Source organism: Falco biarmicus, chromosome 10, assembly GCF_023638135.1.
Source record: "Falco biarmicus isolate bFalBia1 chromosome 10, bFalBia1.pri, whole genome shotgun sequence".
Classification (NCBI taxonomy): Eukaryota; Metazoa; Chordata; class Aves; order Falconiformes; family Falconidae; genus Falco; species Falco biarmicus.
The window spans coordinates 32,895,220-32,921,099 of NC_079297.1; the positions used below are offsets into that span (position 1 = coordinate 32,895,220).

General features: G+C 39.0%; 2 protein-coding genes across 7 annotated transcripts in view; one reads left to right on the forward strand and one right to left on the reverse strand.

Moving 5' to 3' along the window:
- KCNC1 (potassium voltage-gated channel subfamily C member 1) overlaps window positions 1-11,660 on the forward strand; it is a 130,486-nt gene extending 118,826 nt beyond the window's left edge. Inside the window, exon 3 of one of the 2 annotated variants that reach the window (XM_056353828.1) lies at window positions 8,947-11,660. In XM_056353828.1, coding sequence (XP_056209803.1) covers window positions 8,947-9,128 — 182 coding nt within the window. In that variant the 3' untranslated portion in view covers window positions 9,129-11,660. The remainder of the gene's footprint in view (window positions 1-8,946) is intronic. The other variant, XM_056353829.1, reaches the window with a different exon arrangement.
- The window catches only part of SERGEF (secretion regulating guanine nucleotide exchange factor), a 158,696-nt gene continuing 132,956 nt past the window's right edge, over window positions 141-25,880 (reverse strand). For 3 of the 5 annotated variants that reach the window (XM_056353834.1, XM_056353832.1, XM_056353830.1), the window contains one exon: window positions 141-2,857. In XM_056353834.1, the coding sequence (XP_056209809.1) occupies window positions 2,691-2,857 (167 nt within the window). In that variant the 3' untranslated portion in view covers window positions 141-2,690. Of the gene's footprint in view, window positions 2,858-5,947; window positions 6,013-25,880 lie in introns of all 5 variants that reach the window. The other 2 variants (XM_056353833.1, XM_056353835.1) reach the window with 2 other exon arrangements.

Here is a 25,880-nt window from a genome sequence, read left to right on the forward strand (position 1 = left end):
AGACTGGCTTTCTCCATCAGGACACCAACAGGCAACAACCACTGCGCTCTGGACAACAGCAAGGAAGGGGTCTTCTTCACTCGATTAGGAGGTTTTTTTCACTGTGTGCTCCCTTCCATACAGTAGAAAGCCTTTGCTGATTTTGTACAATGTTTTATTCTGCAAACAAAGCACACTGACATACAAAACAGGGTGTTCATTTCCGAATGAATGAGCAACAACTTGTTTTTGACATTCAACCATGTACCATCTACAATGAATTACTATTCACTCCTCATACTACAGCAACATCTAGAAGACCTGAGCGATGACAAAGCAATTAGTAATGTCAGGCTCTCAAGATAAGTCATCACTTCCCAAAGTTTTCAATCTATATAGGCAAGACAAAGGACAGAAAATGCAGTTCTCACCCTTTCAAGGATGAAGATCAGATGCAGATATGAAACATGAGATCAGGACCAGAACAAACCAAAGTACTCCTTTCCTTCTTATCACCCCAAATCAATCTTTGAGTTGCCAAAAGGGTGTTTGTGTTACAGATGTGAAAAAGTGAACATTTCAAATAACCAAGTCACATTTATTCATTACATTATTTGTTGGATTCCTCTGAAATGAACTGCAGCAACAGCATGCACAGACAAAATAAGCTCAGTACAATAACCCCTATGTTACACAGCCCACATACTAGATGTGAATCATCAAGAAACACATACTAGATGTGATTAATCAAGGAACAGAATTACTTAAGTGTGTGTGATTACTGAAACAATGTAACATGTTTATTTGGTACACAGAATTTGGAGGAAAACAAAGGTAGAAACCTCAGGCAGAACTGCCAAAAAAGCTGTGAGAAACTATTCAGTGCACATGATAGGCTGTGGTATCTAGGAAATGGTATTGAAGAGAGTCAATAAATAGCAACTTAGACAAGTAGAACATGCAAGAGGTCACAGCCTGGAATAGCGTATTGCCACGAAGAACCATAACCAACCCATGGATTAAAAAAACAACCAACAAAACACAACAAACCAAACAAGAAGTCTAAGGTCTGTACTTTTTGCAGAGGACCCATTTAATTATTCCAACAGATTCTTTCAGCATCTGTTATATAGTTGTTATAATCAGCTTCAGATTCAGTTCAAGTGTCTCATCCGTTGAGTAGAAAAAGAAAACGTCTTTGAATATTTAGCCTTGAACTATAAGTGCTGTAAACTCAAGGGGGGAAAACTCTTACAGCCCATATCACCACCTTAATTCCCCCCCTCTCCCCGCCTCACATGTAAGCTGATACATCATTAGAAAGTCTTCCCATCCTATTTGCTAAGAGCCCTTCTCTGAGTATTTTGGTAATTCTATAAGGCTTCTTCCTTGGCAAGCCTGCTTTAAAAATTAAACCACTGTTTAGCAACAGTAGGTCTCATTAAAAGGTGCACTTACCACACAGTAGTACGCTCTATATTTAGAGCTTGAAATACATCAATACCACAGCAAATGTAACTATCGTGGGTGGTAAACATCCAGTTCAACAGCATCCACTGTATTTGTACGGAAAGCAGTTTAAGTAGCTTCCAAAATTCTGCTCAACATAGGTAGCTAATATCTGAAGATAATTTATACTTTTTCATTTCTCCTACCACAACAAGTGTTAGGCCTAATTCTCCACTAAGCACTCACCTGAAACAAGTACTGTGGGCACAGTCTGAACATAGCTTGGCTGTGAAACAGATGTGAGAACTAACATGAAATTATCAGCAGCGCTCTGGTCCGCCTCAGGCTGGAGAACTTGTAAAACTTCCTGTTTAGATTTTGATGTCTTCCTATTCAAAGGCAGCTAGAAGCACAGGAGCTACGTTGGATCAACAGCTACAACTGACTTACACCCTTTGACAAGAACTTTTCTATTGTTTCCAAGGGCTCTTAGAACTTCTTCCCTAAGCAGCAGCTTCAGAAATCTCACACTTGATTTACAAGTTGATGATAATTTATGCGGACCTGCATCCCTGTAAATCTGGAATAAACTGATGCCTGGCACAGAAGATAATTCCTCAGAAATAACGTTCCTTTCACAGTTTAATCAAGATATAGCTAGTTGAGAAGGGGCTCATTTTCCTCTTTTGCCAGCTGCCTTTTAAGTCCTAATCTTCTGTTTAAAATTTGTCTATGTATCTGTTAATGTTTACTGGCATTTCTGTGACACAAACTGGATTTTCTGTGATGCTGGGAGCTCACAACTTCATTCAGTAGGAACTGGCAGGTGCAACACATGCTCATCATGACATAAAGATACAATAATAAAAGACCAGAGGAGGCCCTATGTCTCCACCTTCTCAGACCATTTCCTCAGACTGAATTTATACACCAATGATAAGCAATTAAGCAATTGCTTTCTTCCTCAAAGACTTCTCAGAAGAACAAGAAAAAGTCATTCTTTCTTCAACAGTATTGCAGTAAGGCAAATTGTTTGTCATTCTATCTGTGGGTAAGAAAGTCAATTTCTGTGAAAAGGACTCATGAAACAATTTTTAAATTATGGTCTTCCATGCATACTCATGCCTTTTAGTCTTAGGAAAAAAAATCTTTTGCACTTCTACTGTGTTAATCATGGTCAGTCCTCTTGCAGCACTTCCGAGCTATGCAGTCCAAAGATGTCCACCCCCATCCATGATGCTATGATTTCAGGTGTGCTGAGTCTAATATGGAGTTTGACAAAGGGCCATGGAGTGTCCTGCCCCACATCCAATTAACATCTGGTTTGTGTAACCAAGAGCTTTGACTGGCTTTGGGACATGAACATTTGCTTCTGTACCATCACCACACATCCCATGTTCGTTCCATCCCCAAGAGAAGCACTGGCCACCTGAAAGAGAGGATACAAAATACATAATAAAGACCACAGAAACAAACACAAGAGCTTTTGCTAGTTTTGGGGAGCAGGTTTGGTTTTGAAAATTTATTTTCAAAAATATTTACATATTTTTGAAAATGTAAATAAACCCAAATCAATTATTCTCCACCTTGTTTCATATTGTTACCTACATAATAGAGATTAAAATACAAAGACATTCGGAAATCACTTTCATGTGATACTCAGTATTTATACAGAGCCCACAGAAATCCGCATTCCCCGAATGATGTGGAATCCATGTCTTTCAAGTTCCCCCTAGTAAGCAAAACTATCACAAACCAAGCCCAATGAATTCAGTCATTCACAGCGTTCCCTGTAGGACTAGGGAACACAGAGTCGCAGAGCGGCCAAATTGCATTTCATTCCTACTTACAAGTTCGTCTCATCTTTTTCCTTTAAATACAAGTCTCTGACAACTCGCCTTACTCTTAATCATCCTACCTCTTCTGCTTGCTTTGACATCATTTCACTGCTTTTACTGTCCTGATCTTCCCTCATTATTATTTATTTTTTGTAGCATCTACTCATTTATATCCCAAATCACCACCAGTGTAGTATTATTATTACTACATCATAGTACTCTTTCTTGAAGCACAGTATGTAAATTTTGTTCTATAAATGGCTGGCAACAAAAAATCCACAAAAAACCCCCTCTTATTCTGAATTACAAGAGATGTTTCTTCTTTTTCCTTATTTTCTTTTCTTTATTTGGTTGTCACAGACTGCCCGTGTGTATCTGTAATAAAAAAAGAAAGCCATCCTGCAATATAATCACGTTTCTGATGCCATTGTTATTTTTGAAAAGCAGCAGGTATAACAGCATGAAGTACTACTCTGGAGTCCAAATAATGCGAAGAAAAGTGCCAGAATTCACAAAAATCTAATCCCAATCATAATTCTAAATTAAATTTGTGAAAATTCAGAAACAGATTATTGCAAAGCTAGCAGGACCATCTTTCTCTCCTGCAACTCCAGTAACATTTCATTGTCATTTGTTTTCTTTACATATTAGTATATTAAAGTTCTCTTCTGTCATTAAGTGTAAACATTACTGAAACCAGATGTATTTAAACAATGACTTCTAGTTGTCTTGACAATCTTTTAAGGCAATAGAACACAACAAAATGTCACTAGATTATCACAGTAGGCTATAAACATCTCACCTAATACAGCAGTTGTGTTATTTTTCTCATAGAAGGCAGCAGATTTTCTCATGACTATGCACGCACAATATTAACAGCCCAACCTACATCACAAATGCACATACATGTACTGCAGGAAAGTACCAAGTAGTAAACACGCAACATATCCCATCTAATTATCAACAGATCAGAACATCTAAGAGGTTAATTGGATTTTATTTTTTTTTTTTAAGTTGCAGGTAAAAATAGTTATGTAAATATTTAGCAAGTGGGAAAAAGACATCACAAACTGAGACTAAAGACACATCATCACAGAACAATTATTCAGGGAACAAAATTCAAAGCACAAAAGCCAGATGCACCTACAAAAAGGCATTCTTTTGCACAGTCAATACATGAAACCTGCAGAATAAACCTAGTTGCAGTAGGAAAACTTCCAAGTTTAATGAAAAGGGAATATAATGTCTTTACATGAAGATGACTGTGGCGAGCTTTTTGTTACTAGACCACTACCAACTAATACAACAACTTGCATGTTTGTATGGAAAGTCACTACATCTGAATAAAGCAATTTTTTTTTTTCCATGCCATCCCACCAGGACAAGAGAGAGGAAGCCAGAAAGGTTTTGGTCACCTTGAATTACAAGCTGCTTGATGGAACATTAATGGCATAATAAATATTCAAAGAAACAGTACAGTAGGACATTAACCTCTCAAATTGATAAATATATCTAGTCAAACATCATCTGAAAAAATATCACAGAAAAATTTAAAAGCTAGGAAACCCCCAGACCAGAACATCTCCCGTAAAATAAGGATCAGAGTCTTTTCCAGCTTTTACTTCTCCAAGCATGTAGAAAGGCCACCAAACAAATCTTTCTACATGACTGCAGTGAGCTCCAAGGTTACTGAAATGGGCCAAGAGTAAAAAGCGGCAAAAGAAAAATAGGAACTAGGATTTATGAATGGTCGTATACAAAAATGTCTTGTACATCTATGAAAAGCTAGGCAGAAACCTGAAGGGATGAAAGAGCAGCTGACAGATACAGAATGACAGGCCACAAAAATTATTCTCATCACCAGTCAGGTCAGGAAAGCTAAAAGGCAGAGAACTATTGTTGTGAAAATAAAAGGTATATTAAACCACATCTGCCTGCAGAAGACCTAAAGAAAGGTTTGTACATTTACAAGAAATCAGATGCTAGATTTGTGTCAGAGAAAACAGAATTTGCAGAAAACACAGAGTCTATTTTTTGGTAATAATATATTAACAAAACTTGGAGGAGGGCTGAGCTAAATGACTGTGGTGACACCGGCCAGGAGAGAACAAGCAGCTATGTGAGTCACTGGCATAGACGTGTAAGTCAATGAAGGCTGAAGATAATGAAGCAACTATTAAAAAAAAATGACATAAAAGGAATGTCTGCAGAGTTAAGGAAAGGCCTTCATTAAGGGGGACTAATGGCTAGCCTCTGGACAAAAGGCACCACTTCATTTAAATTCTCTTTCCTTCCCTCACATTCCACACACACACCCTTTTTTATTTTTGCTTGTTTTCTTTTTGATTGCTTCTATTCACAGTTTATGGCTGATAACCTCAACGCAGCCCCAACAGCCTTACAGGCTTTCACAAGAAAACTCAATTCTTATGCCTGTACCAGGTCTTCCAGGCTGAAAGACCATTAGAATGATGTGTATTAATGCAGCTACCAATTGTCTCTAACTATATTTAAAACAAGCACTGTAGCTTGTTCTCAAACCAAATGATTTGTGTATGGTGAGGCGAGGAGGGAAAGTTGCTCTGTGTCACTGGTTAAATGAAACAGCTTAAAACATTGCATTCACCTTTTCCCTTTTAAAACATAAATACTTGAAGTACAAATGAAACCACAGGACTCACATGGCAATGCAGCATAACCACAAGAGAATTTCACTGGAGTTCACAATCACACACAGAGGACAGGACTGTGGGGAAAGTAGAGGATTATTTAGAGTTGCTCCTCATTGCTGAGTACTCTGTTCCTCAGATGAGAAGAATCAGTATTAGCAAATAAGATGCTCTGGGTCTGGGCGAGATTCACCGCACTTAACTTCAGCCACAAATTAGCTATAGATCGTTATCCTTTAGTTTTCCTCAAGAACCAATGCAGTCGTCTATATCTCTCCAACAGGCAATTCATCTTACTTAAAGACTGGTGTCAAAATCAAATCTCTCTCACTGGTGACTATCGAGGGAGACCAAATGATTGTCTTAGACTAGGCATATCAGTTTCAAACAGCTCAAGACAGGTATATGAGGATATATTATATCCTTACAATTGATCTGAAGGTAAAGGAAGGAAAACTGGAAAAAAAGGAAGCTAGAAATATCACTGCAGTCTAGTTTCAGGCTACAAACAGTCTGCTTTCTAAACCAGCCTGTGCCCTAGAGGCTTATCACCGAAACCTTTAAAAGCTTGTTTCTTTTCTGCTTCTCCTCTCCCACTCTTCCAACTGCGCAAACACACAGAAACTGGCTTTAAAGACAAGCCAAGTGTCTTGAAGTTAAGCTATTCATCAGACAGCTTCATATTTTAAGGATCCATTAAAATGTTTTAGTACAGCTCTGTTGTATAGGCTCTGTGCTCTTAGCACTACTCCACAATAGCTCTATTTTTTTTTAACCTTAAATCAGTGCTACTCTACAGGTGCTTATAGATGAACTTAGAGTAGGCAAGAAATCAGCTCAGGACAAGTCACATGACTTTAAACAGCATCAGAGCCAGCAGATGAACAAAATTCAGCTATCTCAGCTATCTCCCCTTGACTACTTGAAAGCATTTAAAAGCCCACAGGGAACAATGTAACGCTACACAGAAGGAGATTCAGATCATACTTCTCCCGAGGAGTTGTAAACTGCCAAGTGAACAAGTCTTCCTGTTTTTTCAGGACATTTGACAACCCAGAGCGTCATGTAAAATAAAAGGAACAAAGAAATATCCCTCTAAACTTTTGTAATTTTGTTAGCAACAATTCTGTCACTAGCACAAAAGATTTGCTGTTTTAGAATATATGAAACAGGGTTGATACCAATTGTTTTCTGCAGATAAACATGAAAACGTATTAGTAACTTAGAAGGGAAGTTAAGTGTTTGGCAAAATATTAAAGGCAAAGTTTGGGAAGTGGAATATAACATAACATGATCCTGAGACATTATATGGTACTTCCAAAAGCAGAAAACAACTAATTTTTTATTCATATAGTGCCAGTTTCATTATGCAGCTACATCTATACCCACATTTTAAAGAAGTAAGCTGTCATGTGCACCAGACAGCCCATCCACTTGCTGCTGGAGTTGCTTGGGACCACAATCCTTAGAAACGTGTATCTGACTTTACACTGAGTAAGCTGGATACAAAAAACCACAGGCATTGCAGTGCTAATACAAGATACAGATAGGAAACAACATACATTTTTGATATCAAGTACAAAGTCATAGTGCTAAAGACATGCTGATTTCAAAGTTAGCCTCCAGTCAACAACCTGTCCTCACTCCAACTTTACATCATTAGCAGCTCTCCCCAGGCAGTGGACCTAGGTCACACAGTCCCCTCCTCAGCAGCAGTTTTACACAAGTGAAAAATCTGATGACTTCAGGTCATGTGTCTGTGGTTCATCCTGGTACCTGGAAAGAACAACTTCCAATGGCCTCAAACAGCTACTACTCGTGTTTTTTTACAGCAGAAGTACTGTCTTCTTAGTTGGACCTTCTCTCTGCCTATACTTACATATTGTGTAATACAGCAGGGACTTCAAACTGGGTCAGGGCCTCAAGGCCAACTGTCAAAATACCCAATTACAATATACAACCAACTACTGAAGAGAGTCAGAAAATCAGCTTGAGTATACAACATGCCTAGTACAGCACAGGGAGCCAGTGGTATGTGGAGTACTGTAACATGAAGCAATAAGGCTACACACACATCTTTGAAATTAATTTCATTTGGGAAAGTCTAATTTCTAGTTTCTCCTGCAATATCAGTGACTACCCCACAAATGGCAAACAGAAGAGCAGTACAGAGCACATCTAATCTCTTCTGTCCTCATTTCCATAGCATATAAATAGATGAGTTACACAATGGGAAGGGGAAAGAATCATGTTTATGATGATATAATTTCCAAGCATGCAGTGAAGGGCAGTGTAGCACACCTGGCATGGTCTGAAGACTGCACGTGGGAAGGGAGTCCAACATACAGCCATGCAGAAAAGTAGGGAAAGATACAGTAAAAACAGCAGTTACCAAGAAAAGCCTTAGCAGTTTCATGCAAACTTGCTGTGCATTTTCCTATGCAGTCTTTTAAGCATCAGGCAAACAACTAAGCCTGTTCACTAGAGGTACTGCTGTCTTACTAACAACAGAAATTTTGTTCTTTTCTCACAAGGCACTTCAAAGCAGAAGCTGAATGGCTCACACCACAAATTAATATGCATCTATTTAAAAGAATCATTCCATGTTATACCAAACAAGCCATGGTTTAGGCTGCCATTCAGGCTAGTTCATGACTTACTTCATTTTTCCTTCTCATTTGCCATTTTGAAGACAAAAACATGAGGAAGAAATTCACAAAACTATTTCCTAGGATTTAAAAACAACATACTTGCAACTACAGATTTCTTGGGCTGCTGCTGGGCTGCTGCACCTTTACAGCTTCTGTGGCAAAACTGAAGTCCTGTAAGATGGTGATGTTTGCTTTCTCTCGTTGCTACCTACACGCAGCAAATCTGTCACAAGGATTAACTGTTCACATTTCTGTTTCCACAGGGAAACACAAATAGTACTTAACATGGCTAAAGCTCATGGGTGCTGCACAAGGTTTTCCTTTTGGTTTTACTCAAACATGTCAATTCTTTCCCAACAGGAAAGCATCTCCAACTCAACACAGAACAAAACCTGGGCTCACGACTTTGTGCAAGACTGAACGTATCTGGTCCACTGACAATACATGAGGATTATATCATTCATGAAGCAGCTGCAGTGCAGAGAGGATTAAGCATTAAAGATGCTTTTTTTTACACCTGTAGAAGACAAGAAAATCTTTAAATTTTGCTCTCAAGTACAGGACAAAAACATCTGACAGGAATTAGTTAATGGAGAGATTTGTCTTCAGGCTCTTAACATGGCACCAATGTCTGCTCCATCAGAATATCAGGCATGGCAGAAAGTGACATTCATTCAGAACTTACAGCCCTGCCTCTCAAGATGACAGGCATTAAATGTGTCACAGTGCTTTAACTTTGTATGACCAAAACTAGACAATCAAGATCTCATCACAGAGCCAGAGACTGCAGTCTCATGATTCTCTGTATGGTATGAAACAGAACATAAAAAAATAACCTTATACTAAGTGCTTAGTAAGAGGTCGTCCATGCAAAATAAATTGAAGCTGTATGTCAAAGCACACATAGAAGGGTGGGAGTCATTCAAGTGTCCCATGGGACCATATGGTGCCGTGGCCATTTGCACCCATGGTATTCTGGCTATAAAGCATTACCATTTCAAACATACATACACTTTAAACTGATCTCAATGATTACAGAAAGAAAAAGAGGGGACAGCTGCGATTCATTCTGACCTAGAACATCATATTCAAGACCCAGAATTGAAGGCCACCTTCAGCACAGGCCTAGGAAAAGTTCAGTGATGAATGCAGAAGCAGGAATCTGACAAACCCCTCAAACTGCATTACAGTACTACATGTAGCTTCCAAAGCACTAAGCAAATCATAGAGCAAGAGAAGGTACAGATGGCAAGATGAGCAGCAGCATGCAGATGAAATGGTGCTTCCTCCTACTTCGTTGGCTCAAGTCAGAAACAAGAGACCCCACTGGGCTCTCGGGAACTCTCTCCTCAAAGAGCAGCTAGGTTGGAAAAGAATATTTTGGAAACGCTTCGGTGCTTAACACATTTTATAAAGTAACTCTTTGTATCATACATTGGTCTATTTACAAGTACGTAGTTTTATGGTGATCATGCAGACCAGGCTCTATATGGCTGTCAGTCCTTGGCAGCTTCTTAAAAATACTTACGATTCAACAAAAGGTAAGAAGATATTCCATATGGTCACATTTACCTACAATGTCTTCTTACCTGACTGCTATTCTCTTCCTCTGAAGGGCTGTTTGCACTGAACAAAAGTGAGCATTCTGGGGTTTATCTCTGAAGGTGTCCTTTTCTGCAGAACACAATTCTCTAACTCAGAACCAAGTAGTGAAACGTGTAACCCTTCCATATGGACATCTTCTGTAAAATAGCTTTGTGTTTAAATGGGCTTTAGTTTGGCCTTTTCCCCTTCCATTTTCCCTTACCAATTGCAAAGCTGCTTTTGGTCAAGTTTCAAGACAAATCATATGAATGTGCATTACTGTTGAGTGAAGCCTAAAAAAACCCATTTGTTGATATTAAAGTGAGGGCTTTTTTCCCATGCTTAACAAGCAATCTGAAGTCCGGAAGTCATAAGCTGAAGTGTTAGAAATGCAAGGAGAAAAATCAAAGAAACAAAGTCAGAGTTTCTTGGTTTCCTTCTTTCCGACTGAACTAGTATATTTTCTCACAGCTACACAAACATTGCCTCAGAACAAAAGTAATTCCAACTCAGCAATGACGTTATTAGGATGCCTTACTTTGCAAAGTTTCAAGTTGTAATCTTAGCATAACACAATGGCTCAGATGATGGCTCCCCTGCAAGCGTCGCAGTGCAGTTTTAACAGTCACAGCACTGCAGTACATGTGTACCCATGAGAGCTTTAAAATACCTAGCTTGATAAAAGCTATAGCATAGCTGTAGTCGGAAAGAGTTCAGGATGAACTAACCCTCCCTTCTGGGCAGGATTTGTGGATTATGTTTCCTCTGTGCTGCAACCGTTGTACTTGAGTTAACCTACTTGTATCTGGTTCAAGTGTGCCTATACCACACTGTACTGTAGTGCAAGCGCACATCTAATAAAACTCCCATGGGTCATGTGCCTTGTCTGTCTGTCTCAGTTTTTGTGCCTTGATGTGGTTTAACCCCAGCCAGCAGCTAAGCACCACACAGCCACTTGCTCACCCTCACCATGTCAGGATGGGGGGAGAGGATCAGAAGAGTAGAAGTGAGACAACTCACGGTTTGAATTAAAGACAGTTTAACTGTTAAAGCAAAAACCACACATGCAAGCAAAGCAAAACAAGGACTTCATTCACCAGTTCCCATGGGCGGGCAAGTGTTCAGCCATCTCCAGGAAAGCAGGGCTCCACCACACCCAACTGTGACTTGGGATGACAAACACCATCACTCCAAATGTCCCCCCCTTCCTCCTCCTGAAAAGTCCTTGACATAGTATAAACGTAACTTAGCAACAACTAAAAAAAAATCAGTGTGTTATCAACTTTATTCTCACACCAAATCACCAAAACACATAGTTCTCACATCAAAAACACAGCACTGCACCAGCGACTAAGAAGAAATTAACTCTACCCCAACCAAAACCAGGATATGCCTATTGTGATAGGAATCCTTATACTCGCCACTGTGTTGGCGTCAAAATGGGGTAACTCGAGATCTACTCAGATACACCAATGATTGGGTCATTTGAACACTCAGAAAAAGAGCAAAAACTAAATTACTTGGTAACATCCCCATGTTAACATTGCTGCCACTTAAACCCATCATTCCCCTCCATCTCATATAACATCGTTCTGTGAATGAATGCCATCCTTTTCAAAGAAGAGACACAGTTGACAAGCTGTGACAAAAGATGAAAGTAAAAAAAAACGTAAAAAAATCCCACAATACAGACTTCAAACACAGACCTCAAAGAGGTTTACTTCAAGTGTGTGCACCAAAGGTAAATCACATTTGCTCAAAGGGACAAACAATGCTTTTACCCTACATTGACTCTGCAGGGCTGGGCTTATGTTAAATGTTCAATTGCAAATAAAACAGCAGCTGAACACTGAAGAAAAAACCTTTCAAAAACCCACAAAACAAAACCAAAACAACAAAAAGCTAAACAAACTGCAAAGTAATACCACCGCAAACTGCACCCTTAGTGCCGTCTACTACATGCCTAAGCTTTTTCTCTGATTTCAGAGAGGGTTCTCAGGGTCTACTGTAAAGTAGAACTGAATTGTTCTAGCTCTTCTCATTCCTTAAGAATTAGGAAAAGATCAGAAACTTTAGCTATATTATCCAGTCAAGATATTCATGCAAAGTAATAAGCCAAACGTTTACCAGCAGGGAGACACAAATTTCCTTTCCCAACTAACCAATAGCCAGGAAGACCAGGACTTTAGAAATAACACCTCTATTTTTTTAGCTGTACTTTTAGAACAATATTTTATATTTTAGTAAGTGTTCTGGGAAAAAATAAGCAAATGATCAATACTGGATATATAAGTAGTAGTGGGAGAATAGATTTTGCTAGGTATAATTAAAAATAAGCACCATACCATAAGAATTAAAAATGGTCAGGAAGAGAATCAAAGTGGACAGCTTCAAAAAAAAGTGTGTGCCCAGAAGGCAGGATTGGATCCATTTCTCCAGACTTCAGTTCAAAACCATACATGACTGTTGAGTGAAGTCTGAAGGAATCGCTTGTTGATATTAAGCAAAGGAAGAGTTCTGCCATCAATATCTGTTAAAAGCAAAGACTAGTTTGCTTAGATAAAAACACATTTTGACATATGTATTTTTCTGGTGCAGAAGAGAGATTTTAGGCAAGTTGTAAAGCACACCTCACTAACTTTTACCTTTTATATCTGTATGGACAAATTTCACTCTATTCTTTTTTACTTTCATTCACTAAACTATTCAATTATAAACCCCTAATTCTTGTTTAAAAAAAAAAAAAAAAACAACAACCTGAAAACATTGTTGAGTTTCAACACTGACCTGGCAAAACACAAGCCTTTCAAGCAATTCCTGAAGCGGAACTGAGTACATATGGGTGTGCAAACACACCTTTTAGAAGCTCAGGTCATTTAGTCAGGGAATAACCCTGCTGCAGCATGGCTTCTCCACTTTCCTACTTCAGCCTCCCCTGTGGGTCAGATGTCCATACGCTTACTCTTCACACCACTCTTGCCTCGTCTTCCCAAGACGTGAGCAAGACTGGAAAAGAAATGCAGGCAGAATCTGGGATGCCACTGGCTGCCAAGTGACACCATTTCAGCTGTTCTGATTAGGAACAGCAAACAACATCTCTGCCACACAGGGTTCAAGGTACATTTTGGGGACAACTCATCACTTGGCCTCCATCAGTATAGGATGCACGTAAATTCTGAATGGGGGGCATCTCCTTAAGTAGGGGGAATGTATCAAGTCAGTCCCTGGAAGAAGCCAAGCACAAAATAATCCCAAGATGAAAACCTCCTGCAATTTAATACTGCAGAGATATTTTCTGAAAGTTTCTGCTGTAGCACAATTTTTTTGGATCGTAGCACAACAGCCACAGTGAAAACAGCATTCATGCATCAGGTGCATGGATCTGAGGCTGGAAAGTAAAATCTGTCTTTGGCAGAGTGACAGGAAGAACAGCTGATGGACAGAGAGATTCAGAGGCACCATGCCAGCACCAGAAGGTCAGAGGACCAGAATGGACAATGCAAGCTGGGTCCCTGAGATGCTGTTTGGTGCTGTCCCATCTGATTCTCTGCATAACCTCAGGGAGAAGAAACTAGCTGGAATCAAGACCAGAGTATCTGGCACCATTTTGGAAGGACTGTATCTGCCAGAGACCTAGGGTAACAAAATATTCTTCAGAAAAAAACCCCAAAACCTAAACACCCAAATAAACCCCAACTCTACCTCTGAAAGAATATTTGACCACATTAAGAATTCAAGAGCTTCATCCCTCCTCACTTTGGAGGAAGCAGAAACACTGGAAATATGGGGCTTCCTTCATGCATTAGCCTCGCTGTTCTTTCCTGTGTCCACGCAGAAAGCCAGTTTCTTCCATCTTACAGTTGGCACTAGGCTAATCACAAAGCAGAAGCACCTATAGAAAGCAACCTAGAAAGTAAACTAGACAGAAAATAAATAGCTAGCTTTTAAGGCCACATTTGGCACTATGGCAAATATTTATCATTACTCCCAAAGAAAAAATAATAGCATGAAAGACTTAAGCTATGGATAATACTACTGAGAGAACAGAGTAAAAGACTAAAACCAAATCAGCCCTAACTTCTGGTGAAACACCAAGCTTCAGTTTGCAGCAAGAAAAACAAACATACTACGCTTGCATGTCCACAAGACTATATATATATATAACAAACACAAATGAACGCTATATAAAGTAGTATACAAACATGCAACAGGAATATGAGAGAAACTGAACTTACTCTTTAAATTGCTGGTAAACAGAACAACCAAATATGTAGATGACAAAAGACAATGTTGAGATGTCTCCTTAAATAACTTTAAAACTGTTTTCTGCTTCAAAGGTCTTGTGATAACTTAAGAGCCTGCTGAACACCAATAATGAAAATATTTGTTGTACAGTTCAGCCAAGACACCTTTGCTCTTCAAGATCACTTACAAAAAGAACTATCTCTATTCATGTGTGAACCAATATGCCATTCTCTTGACTTTGGAGGCCTCTTAAATCTACCCAGGAATAGACAAAGAAAAAAGTAAGAACTTGCAGTTTCCAGCCAACTTTGCAGAGATGACTCATGTTCCCAAATAATTCACACACTTAAAAATGCTAGCTTTCCCTAAATTAGAGCCTTTTTAAATTATTATTAACAGCATTTTAAAGCTCTGCATATAACTTTTGATACAGAAAGGTTAAAAATAAAGACCATAATTGTTATTTAAAAATACTACAAAGGATACAAGAACAAACAAGGTCAAGGTATTTTAGGATGGCCACAGCCACCCATTCTCTTCATCAATTTATTGTCCAAAAAAAGAGAGGAAGAAGAATTACAACACAACTGGCAATACTACACTTCAAATTTGTGTTCGTAAAATATTTGTATGTATGTGTACACACATGCAGACATGTATTCTACAGAAAACATACTTATAATTATACATCTTGCAGAGAAAACGGAAGAGACTTATCTAGTATCTGCATAGGCAGACGTAGCAGCCAGCATCTTGGCTGTTACAGAGAGTTAAGTCCAAATTGTAAAAAGCTGTTTTCAGCAGTGAAGTGACATAACTTTGCAACTGAAAGATGCACTGCCCATTTGCCACCTGCTCACATGTCACTCCATCACCCCTCACAGTCAGCAATGCCTGCCTCAGGCCTGGCTACCTTTTACAGAACTCTTTGCTTAACAGATTTTGTGCTTTTGGACCTTGCATTAGTAGCAATGCACAATACAGGGGTTTTTTCTGCACACATCCCTCTGCAGTTGATCACGCTTGATTTGAGTGCCTCAGTTTCTGTAAGTGGGATTCAATTTGCCTAAGCCCAAAACATCTATGGTGCATCTATTCACATGTATGTACATACATATGCACATATCCATCCTCCACCTAGGCACCTAATTCATTTCATACTCGTGACAAACAGGCACTTTCAGGGTGGGGTTCACCTTATTGAAGGCAAATACCTGAAGTCAGAAGAATCCTTCTACCGCCCTTTTACCCATCTCTTCCTCTTCACCCTACAAGACATCTGACTAGCTCAGTTAAAAACCAAGGCAGACAAATCTTGCCCTAGCTGCCCAGCCCAAGCTGCTTTATATTTATAAACTTGTTGTCAGAAGATATCGAGCTTTCTGAAAAATCAGATACTTCAAACACCAAATCAGAAACCCACCGAGATTTCAAGTGTCCCCAAAAAAGTTTAATCAAATTTGAGAAGACAGATGTAAACTAATCTTCCAAAATGCCACGTATACACAGACAACTCAAGAAGCTGTATAAACAAAACCTTCTATAGCATGATGATCAGCACTGCCTTGGGTAAACACCATGCTCTATAGCTTTACTGCATCTTTGGTATCTAGTTGCTTCAACTAGAAAGGAAAGGAAAGAAGCAATTAGACCACCTAAAACTTCCTTTCCTATCAACTAGATAGGAAAGGAAAAGTAGTAAAGTCTTTATTCAAAGGCAGTTGTGTATGATTAAATTTAAAAGGGACTTCATAGGTTTATTCAGCTACCTGATGGATTATGTTTGTTCCTAATTTCTGCATGAGAACACCTATTACTATGAAGGAAAAACATTACACTTCAGTAATTTCTTTGGAAACAGGAATCATTTTTATGTCTGAGTAGCAGCTCTTCATTGTTTAGAACTGTCTTTAAATCACTCTGTTGAAACATGGTTCCGCTAATTTCAGCGGCTCTGATTTTCAACACCACCTCTCCTATTCAATGTGTCACGCTGAAAGGTTGCTGATGGAACTGTCTACTTTCCAGCATGAAAGGCTATCTTTTTCAGAAATTTCATAGGAGATCATTCTAATTAATTAGTCTACAGTTCCCACACCACTTTATGTCCTTTTTTTTTTTTTTTTTAATTCGGTTGTGCAGCTTTTTGTTTGGCTGGGGTTTTTTTGTTTGTTTTAGAAAGTTCCCAAAGCTCTTGCAGGCAAAAATTTATTTCTCTCTCTACAAGAGATGGTTTCTGGATGCTTTTGCTACTGAGAATTTTTTTAGCTCTCCAGAGAACAATTAAACAATGACTCTGTTTTCATTCCAAAGCATAATTCTACTTCTGAAAATTTCATTTGACTAACATGATACTGACCACAACTTTCCACCCACAAGGCAATGTAAGTCAAGTTCGGCCTCATGTCAGTATGCACTGGTTAGACCCAAGTCCCAGGAGGTGCAAAAATTACTTAGCTGACAATGTGATTAGGTAACCAGTTCTCCTTCAGGCTGACTACATGAATGGATTCAAAGCTGCTTCTCCAACTCAGAATCAGCAAAGGTCTTAACAGGATTTAAGGAGTGAAGGCAAGGTTTGATGGGAATGGCAAGGGGACCAATTGCTTCCCCTTGAAGTGAGAAAAGAAGCCATGAGGAAAAAGGTTTGACTGCAGTTGAGCGCAAAAGCCTAACTCATGAATAATTCCTTCATTTCCAGCTATCAGTTTACATTACTAGCGCTTTGCTCCTCTTAGCTCTGTGACTCTAAACCTTCTCATTATAAAAGGGAGAATTACCCCGCACAAAGCAAAAATATAATCCTCCTTCCTGAGCTCTGAAGTGATCTGGTCAGACCTTCCCTCTCGAGAAATGGCAGAAACCACCACAAGTAGACAGCAGGGGACTAAACCGCTGCGTGCTGCCCGCATTAATGGCCAACGGCTACTCACCAGTTCTGCTGTTTCTACATTTTCTCTCTGACCTCATCTTGCCTATTCTAGCTATTTATATTGTTACCTCTTTAGGCCAGGGGACATCTTTCACCACGTCCTCTACTACGTGGTCTGAACTCCTTGAGCCTGTGGATGTTGTGTAATGAAAATAAATAATGAAAACAACTCTAAAAATCCCTGGTTTATTTAATCATCCATGGGATTAGATTCACATTGCTCTGTAAGCCTGGAATTTAAGAAAAAAGTGAGTAAAACCAGTGGAGGCATTATTGGGTCTTGCAATCTTGGCTCATCTGTACATTTAGAACATACTTGAAAACTGAACATTCACATTTAACGTAACATCATACATCATGCACTCACTTAACTGTCCTTTCTCAGATGGTGACTGATATGAAATAAACCTGTTCTACTGTATTCAGTCATAAAAAGAACTCAAGGAAGGGAACCATGAAGGTAAAGGTGACTTTTTATAGGCCTGCTTTACAGAGTGATTCCACAGGAAATAGGAAAATGCTCCTCAGTGCTTTTGTTTCCTGATCTACCGACCAGAGACATTTGTCCATCCCAGGGAAGATTTTAAATGTCTATGGTTTATAGCAGTAATTCATAACAAATCCTTAAATGAATGGTCATATAGAAAAGAAAATACGTAATGAAAGTAGAATTCAGAAGTTCAGTACAGAGAAGCCATGTCAAGAGCCATTTTAGGGTTCCTGAACACATATGAAATCCATTGAGTCAAAAAACGATTCCTAAGAGTCAGTGTTGATTTCAACATGTGTGCTGTACAGACTCTGAGGATTAAGTTAAATACTGAATTCCAGAGGCAGGAGAATAGCAGCATTCTGTGGGCATCGCATTTCTGTCTGCATGGAAGGGTACAACTCAGAAGGCTTTAAAAGGCAATTTAGTCCCTCTTTTCCTGGAGCTGTTATGCTATGAACTCAGATTCTTTTTGGTTCCTTTTGGTACTTATTTCTTAGCTTCCATTTTCTGCATCCAGCACCTTTTTACTCCAAATAAAAATGTCTTTTGTCCCCTTTCCATGCTGTTCTCATGCATAAAGCATTTCTGCAGACCTTGGAATAAAGACAGCATTAGCTGCAAGGATATCAGAGCAACCTAGAATTTGCTCTGTACCTGCACACCAGTACTGTCTCTTTCAATCTCTCTCTGCCAATAAAGGATTTTATGGAATTGCAGGTGGTTTACTTTCTGTGCAGGAGGCTAACAGTTGCACCATGTAACTATAGCGACCACTACCGTCAAAGTTCTCAGTCTTTATTGACATGCCTCACACAACCTCATGGAAAAATTTATACAAATGGAGAAACAGAAAATTAAACATCCTGAAGGCCAAAGGAAAATATTGTGGTGATCTGCATCTTTATGCATTGCTTAAATACTTCCCCCATGGTAATTTGCTTCTTTTACTGTATAGTGGTAACATTAAAATAGCATTTTAAAACATAATTTAAACAGTAATTTGAGCCTCCACAATGCCAAACCAGAAGACATGCATGCAATCAGCTCAGGAAACACTGTAGCACATTGCTATGTTTGACAAAGATTCATCATTGGGAAAGTGACACTACATAAATGGTGAGAAGAAATAAGGTGCACACATTTTTTTTCATAGAGAGTAATAAACATTTGCATAGGGATATACTGAATTATTCATTTCTCACAGGCAAGACAAAAGATGCATCTTTCTAAAAGATATTTCTCTATCCAAAGGATACACTTTTAAAAGGAGTTTCCTGTGCTCACAGCAGCTGAGAACTGTGTGAAAATGATACTGGGATGCTCTGTCCCAGTCTTAGAAATCTGTGACTTGATAGACAAGTTTGACATTCCAAATCCAATAAAACAGTTTCAAGCTTGCAGCAAAATATGAAAATCCCAGTCTGAAATGGCCTCAAGTATACTGGAAAACTACCAAATTGCTTATGTTGAGCTTGAAAATGCCATCTCTAAACACGCTTCCAAGGCCCTGATCCACAGTGTGGAGATTTGATCCTTGCTAATAGCCACCATTTATAACCTTAACCTTTACTACATTACTTCAACACTCTCCAACAGCTCAAACAATATGAATTAAAAACATAAAAAAAGATGTTTACAATAACCACTGGACCGAGAACTATTCCAGCTAAAATCTTGACCTTACTGACAAAGCGCATTTGTGTGGTCACAGGAATAGATACTTTAGCAGACAATGAATCGGACCAAAACACTTCACCCTGGTTGCCAATTATTTCTCATTTTTAGCTCTGCTGACATGATTTATTTTGCTAAAAAAGCACAATAATCTTAACCACTTTTTTGTTCTAATGATCAACCAAAACAAAAATATTTTAATAGTAAGGTTTAGGGAAAACTACTGAGCTGCTAATATAGCTCTTCGGAATCTAATACTCTTGCAGTTCAAAATGCAATCTAGGCTGCCTGGAAAGGATGAAAAAGATGTGTTGCTATGGAAACAGGAAGACACATGTTTAGGTTGCTCATCCCTGAAGAGCTGCCCAACCAATATCTTTAAAGTCTGCTAATAAAACTTTAATCAATAATTAGAATAAAGTTAATTTCACCTCCTGTTTGACACCAGAATCTTGCTTCTGACATTGTCAAGCTCTTTTAATGTTCCCTGCATCCAACTATGCCCTACAACATTAAGAATGAATTTATGCACAAACAAAAATGTCAACATACACTTAATCTAGTTCAGCTACTTAAAATGATTATTCCACCCAGCCACAGATACTAGCTTCCCAATTTAAAGTCTTGTGCATGTAGGAATGTGGGGTTTAATTTACCAATTGGTGCGCTATTTCTCCCCCTTCAAAAAACAAACTAACAAAGCAAATTAACTCTTCGGCTAATATGTGTAGGACAAGGCCTCAAGGACAACAGTCCAAGTACTGATAGCCTGATAAATAGAGACTTGTTAGAACTTGTAGGGCACAAGCCCTGGGAACAAAGGAACAAGCTAACTGCAGACCCCTGAGCCGTTACAGTTGAGGAGGCAACCAGACGGACAGAGAAACAAGTAGCCAGATAAGGGAACAGATGGCGCCAATATGTAATCAAGAAAGCCGCGTAGAAAGAAACTCCCTAACTTTGGAATAGAAATTATTGCTATGTCAAGATAAACTAGTAAGTTCCTATTGTTCTAACGGTGTGCCTTAAATATCAACCAATCAGTGTTTTTTACGCTTAAGATTTAACCAATCAGTGTGTAATATGTAGAAGGTAGAAACATATATATTTGTAAGAAAATCACTAATAAATGGACAACTTGCTTGCATCAAGCTGCGTCCCATCTCTTCATTCGCCGCAAATATGGGCTTAAGGCCATCGCTGAGGGATGTGCCCACTGATAATGTGACAATCACCCCAGTACTGGAGATACCACTCATCAGCAGATGTTCAGGTAGAGAAGCTATTTCCTAGAAATGATAGTTTCCATCTTACTATGCTTTACCTGCAGACAGACCTTCTAAAACACTGGGGCTTAGGAAGAAAAAAATGCATTTCCAGACAAACAGAAAACAGGCCAAGTTATTTGCTGGCAAAACTCCACTTCCTTCACCATTACAACAGCCGCTAGTCCGGCTCCAAACATGCAGCCATTCATTATCTGTACAATTAATTATGTTGGTACACCTATTTGTCATTACCTTGGGAAACCAATAAGCAAGGCTTTGTTAACACTATTTACTAATCTATTAACTCATTCTTTATAAATAACGAAGTACAATGTTAAGATATCAGAGCATGCTAATAAACAGTTAACAAGCTTTGTATTCTGGATCACATAACAGTAAAGCAAAGCTGAAAAGACAAGAAATCCATACTGTGAACAAAAGAGGTGCATGGCAGTTCTGGTTGTGGTTTTTTTAATGTAATTGTGGTTTAACCCAGCAGGTAACTAAATACTCCAGAGCCACTCGCTCACTCCCCTCCAGTGGGATGGGGGAAAGAACTAAAAAAAAAAAAAAAAAACAAAAACAAAAAAAAAAAAACAAACTCGTGGGTTGAGATAAAGACAAGTTTAACAGGACAGAAAAGGAAGAGAAAATAATGATGAAAGAATACACAAAATAAGTGATTAAGTGATGCACAATACAATTGCTCACCACCCACTGACTGATGTCCAAGCCAGTTCAGAAACAGTGGGCTGCCACCCCCTGGCCAACTCCCCCCCTAGCTTTTTTGTTCAGCCTGACATCCTATGTACAGAATACCCCTTGGGCCAGTTTGGACCAGCTGTCCTGGCCGTGTCCCTTCTCAACTTCTTGTGCACCCCATCCTCCTTGCTGGCAGGGCAGTACGAGAAGCTGAGAAGTCCCTGACTTGGTGTACACACTGATCAACAACAACTAAAACATCAGGGTGTTATCAACATTATTCCCATCCTAAATCCAAAACACAGCACTGTACCAGCTACTAGGAAGAAAATTAACTATCCCAGCCAAAACCAGGACAGTAGTCATAAGTGATTATTTTTTTTTTATTTCCATTTCTATTAATGTGTACAATATTTCTGTTTCAGTATTCCTGGCAGAAAAACTCTAGTGGTCCATTCTGACAGAAAGAAAATCAAATCCTATCCTACCAACCACAAATCTTTACTGTACTGAGATCTTGAATCTGAAGTTAGTAGAAATACTAACGTCAGAAGAGATATGAGTGATAACAGTGGCAATATGTCCTTTAAAGAGGACACACTTATCTGGTTTCAGCTTCAGAGGTTTAGAGTGGGGGTGATTTTCCACGCTCTGCTCCCAGAGTACACCAGCACTTTCAAGAGTATGGCAGTCTCTCTTACTGGCTGGTTTATTCAGGCTTGAAGTTGTCTAGAAAAACCCTGACACAAATCCTCTGTTCAACTGTACAAGATTAAAGATGTTTGTTATTTTTAAATTAAACTTGAAATACACTGATTTCCTCAAAGAAGAGGAACAACACTCTCATTTCCTCTTCCTGGCTTTGTAATTAATATGAAGACATCATAATTGCAGGCACAACCTTCCTCCAAACCAGGATCCCACTGCGTAGGCATTACGCAGTAACTATATACATAGCTTCAGTTAGCAGCTGAAGTTGGAGATACTTCCATTTTTCATGAGAACACTAAAGTATTTGAAAAAATACAAAACCTTATAGCACCAGTATTTCCAAAAAGATAAGTAATTGCACTTTGCCCACCTTGGGAATGCTTAGCACATTCAGAAATCCTTTCTGATTTTTTTTTCTTTTTTTTTGTAACAGAACATATAATATCAGAGGGACAGTGAGTGAGGACAATTTAACTTCGTAAATCTTATTTCATCTGGGCTCATAAAAATGTATTCCATTAAAATTCCTCAGAATAAACTTGCTAGAATATATTTATCCAGGAATTTGAAGGATGTAAAATTGTTTTGATTTTTCCATCCTAAATAGTCCTGGTTTTGCGTATAGACATATTTTTTATGTATCACGGAATAGTCAGCATTTTTTTTTAAGAGAAGAGTGAAATGACAAAAAAGTTTTTTTAAAATCTTGATTATGTTTTTTAAAGGCTGGAACATTTTCCCGTTGCTTTTATTTTCAATGCAAATGTTTCTTCCCCTATGGTATCCACTGTGATATTTAAAAGGACTTATTTGCTTACCACTAAATAGATATTTACTCACACTACAAACCTCATGTCATACAATGCCAGCATTATTTAACTACCTTCTCTTAGGAGACATCTTATACTAGGGACAGCAGGTTGGGACAGTGTCACACACTGTCTGGAAAGATTCACACAAGCCACACAGATATTGTTCCTTCCCCAATCAGGCAAAAAAAGCCCTGAAAACAATTACTATCCAGTTTTATCAGCAGGGTAAAATACAATCAAATCTCTGAGTATTTTGCTAAAGAAGTAGGTTAATTTACCCCTTCAGCAATAGAAAAACCCAAGAACTCAGCAATATCATTCCCCCCTGAGCAATACCAGCTCAGAGGGTTAACAGCACAGCATTTCATTCATGTTAGTTTTAAGGGCTTGGCTGCTCCCTGGGCATCTGTGCTGGCTACGAAATGATTTTCAAATGTCCTTCCATCCAGGCATCTCTCTCCTGAGTCTCAGCCACAGTTACCAATCACAAACCAAATGCTTCAGATGCAACAGCACTAGCTCTGGCTTTCAACAGAAAATTTTGGAGACAAACAGCTTACAGAGAAGAGAGATTGACAGTGACATTTGGAGCAGAGTGCCCTATGCCTCCTTCCTCAGGAAAGCTTCATTTTAGTCATGATATTTTAGCTAATTCATATGGCTTTTACTGCCTAAGAGCCAGCATGTGGCCTCACTGTTCTCCTTTTTTCTATGTCTGTATTTTAAAGCCAACTTTTGTTCAGAATTTTCATGGATCCCAGACAGAAAACAGCCTCAGGACATGGAATAATTTAGGCTGGACCTTTGGAGATTACCTGCTCCAGGTCTGTGCTTGAATGCTCACAACTACACTACTCTTATCCCTTGAACTTACTGCACTGCTATGATACACTCTGCACCAGGCACTGTATGCAGAGAAACTGCTGGGTCCAACTGCATAATGTCAGGCAGCTTAATGTTTGTTCATCTCTACCAAATTTCCCATTTTTCCAGGCTCATAGGATCTTGCTTTTCCTCCACCAGCACTTCTCTGCAGACAACAATCCTCTTTCTTTGCTGAGAAACTCAATGTGACTCTGCAAAAAAATCCTACGTACTAGCCAGCTCCCAAATTGTATTGCAGCAGGTTGGGTTTTCAGCTTTTTTTTCTTTTATTTAAAAAACACAGGCAAAGCTAATTTCTGCAGATGGAGTAAAACGTACCACATGAACCAGGCAGATTGGCTTTCTCATTGGACACTGAAAGGTTGCTATGATTCAGATGTTACGCCTTAATATTTAAATTTCCACAAGCTACAGATATGCTGATATAAGAACAAACGTCAGAAGGTTGATCTATTCTGAGATCCATCTTGGAAGAAGGTCGACAGCACACTTTGAAATCAAGTTCTGTTTCTTTCTATTGGAATTTGACAGATTTCAGTCACTTGAGTAAGAAAAGATTGCCAGAGAGGAATCCCAACAGTACAGTGCAGCTTTCAAATGATCATGAGGAGACACTATACTGCCATTTCCTTTATCCTTGCTGGAAAATGTAAGAAATAGCAAACTCATTTATATATACACATAGGGCCCCTTTGTCTTCATTTTCATTTTCAAAGTACTCTTTTCACACAGATTCACGTTTGTTTACTGCTTATAGTAATATAATGCAATAGTGCCATACCACTTAACTCCACCCAGGCAACAAAACTCTGCAGTGTTGTTTTTGCCTTCTCTCAAATCTGGCAGACTTGGCAAACAGGAAGATTTGACAAGCTCCCTATAGCTCAGGGCATTGGAACCATGAGGCCTCAGTGTGTTTGGATTTGGTTTGGGAGTGGTTATTTTACCTTTCTTTCTTAAGGAAAGAAACCTTTATGCTGATTCTGGTCTTAAACACTGCATCCTGAACAGTGCGACAACTGGGGAAAACAAGATCTACAGTGTCAGCCACTTACATGTGTTCTCACGTAGTCACCATCTGTTTGGTAGTCCCAGAAGTCAGCAGCTCGTATCACAAAAAGTCCTGTCATATTAAACACCCTGCTGACACAGACCACGGCATGAGGGACCAAGCCCACTAGCTGCTGAGCCATCAGGTTATGGCCTCAAAATGCACCAGCAAAGAACCACTAGAAGACAGTCCTTCAAGGTATTTTCCTTCTCTTCCCAATTACAGGCTGCCCACTGATGATGAAACTGCTGCAGCTTACACTGTATGTATTTGCTAAACAAATGCAATTTACAAACATGCAAGTCTGTAAAAATGAGTTTATGTTGAGAGAGAGGAAAACCCACAGAAATAAAGGCTACAGTCCTTGTCAAAATAAGCCATTTGCCCTTTACCCAATTCAGTAATTAATTGTTAAGTGAGTTAAAAGGGATTTGGTACCATTACAAATAGCCTAGAGAATCGTCTCCTGGGCTCTCATGGAGGAACAATCCCAGACTTTACTGTATGATAGGATACAGTTTGCTTTCTCCAGCTTAACTAGCTTACGCACATGTGTGTGGGGAAGCTCTGGCCTGGTGCTCTAGGGAAGCTCTGGCCTTGGTGCTCTGTCCATCACTCAGGGTACAGCAGGCCCTTCATGACCTTATTGCTCAAGCTGTGATCCTAAGAGAAAAAACATCTGGTGACCAAGCTGCCAGCACACATCACAACACATATGTAGGTCCCATGAAGACCTTGGGACTGGCACCTGCGAAACACAGTAACAAACACCTCTGTCATCTCAAACAGGAAAAGGAACAAGTTCAAAAGGGATAACCTGCTAACTCGTCCATACATACACACATATACAAAACACACACACACATATATATAGGTTTAAATCAAAATATTGATTTATCAAACTGTTATTCCTTGGTATAGCATCTTATTTACCTTA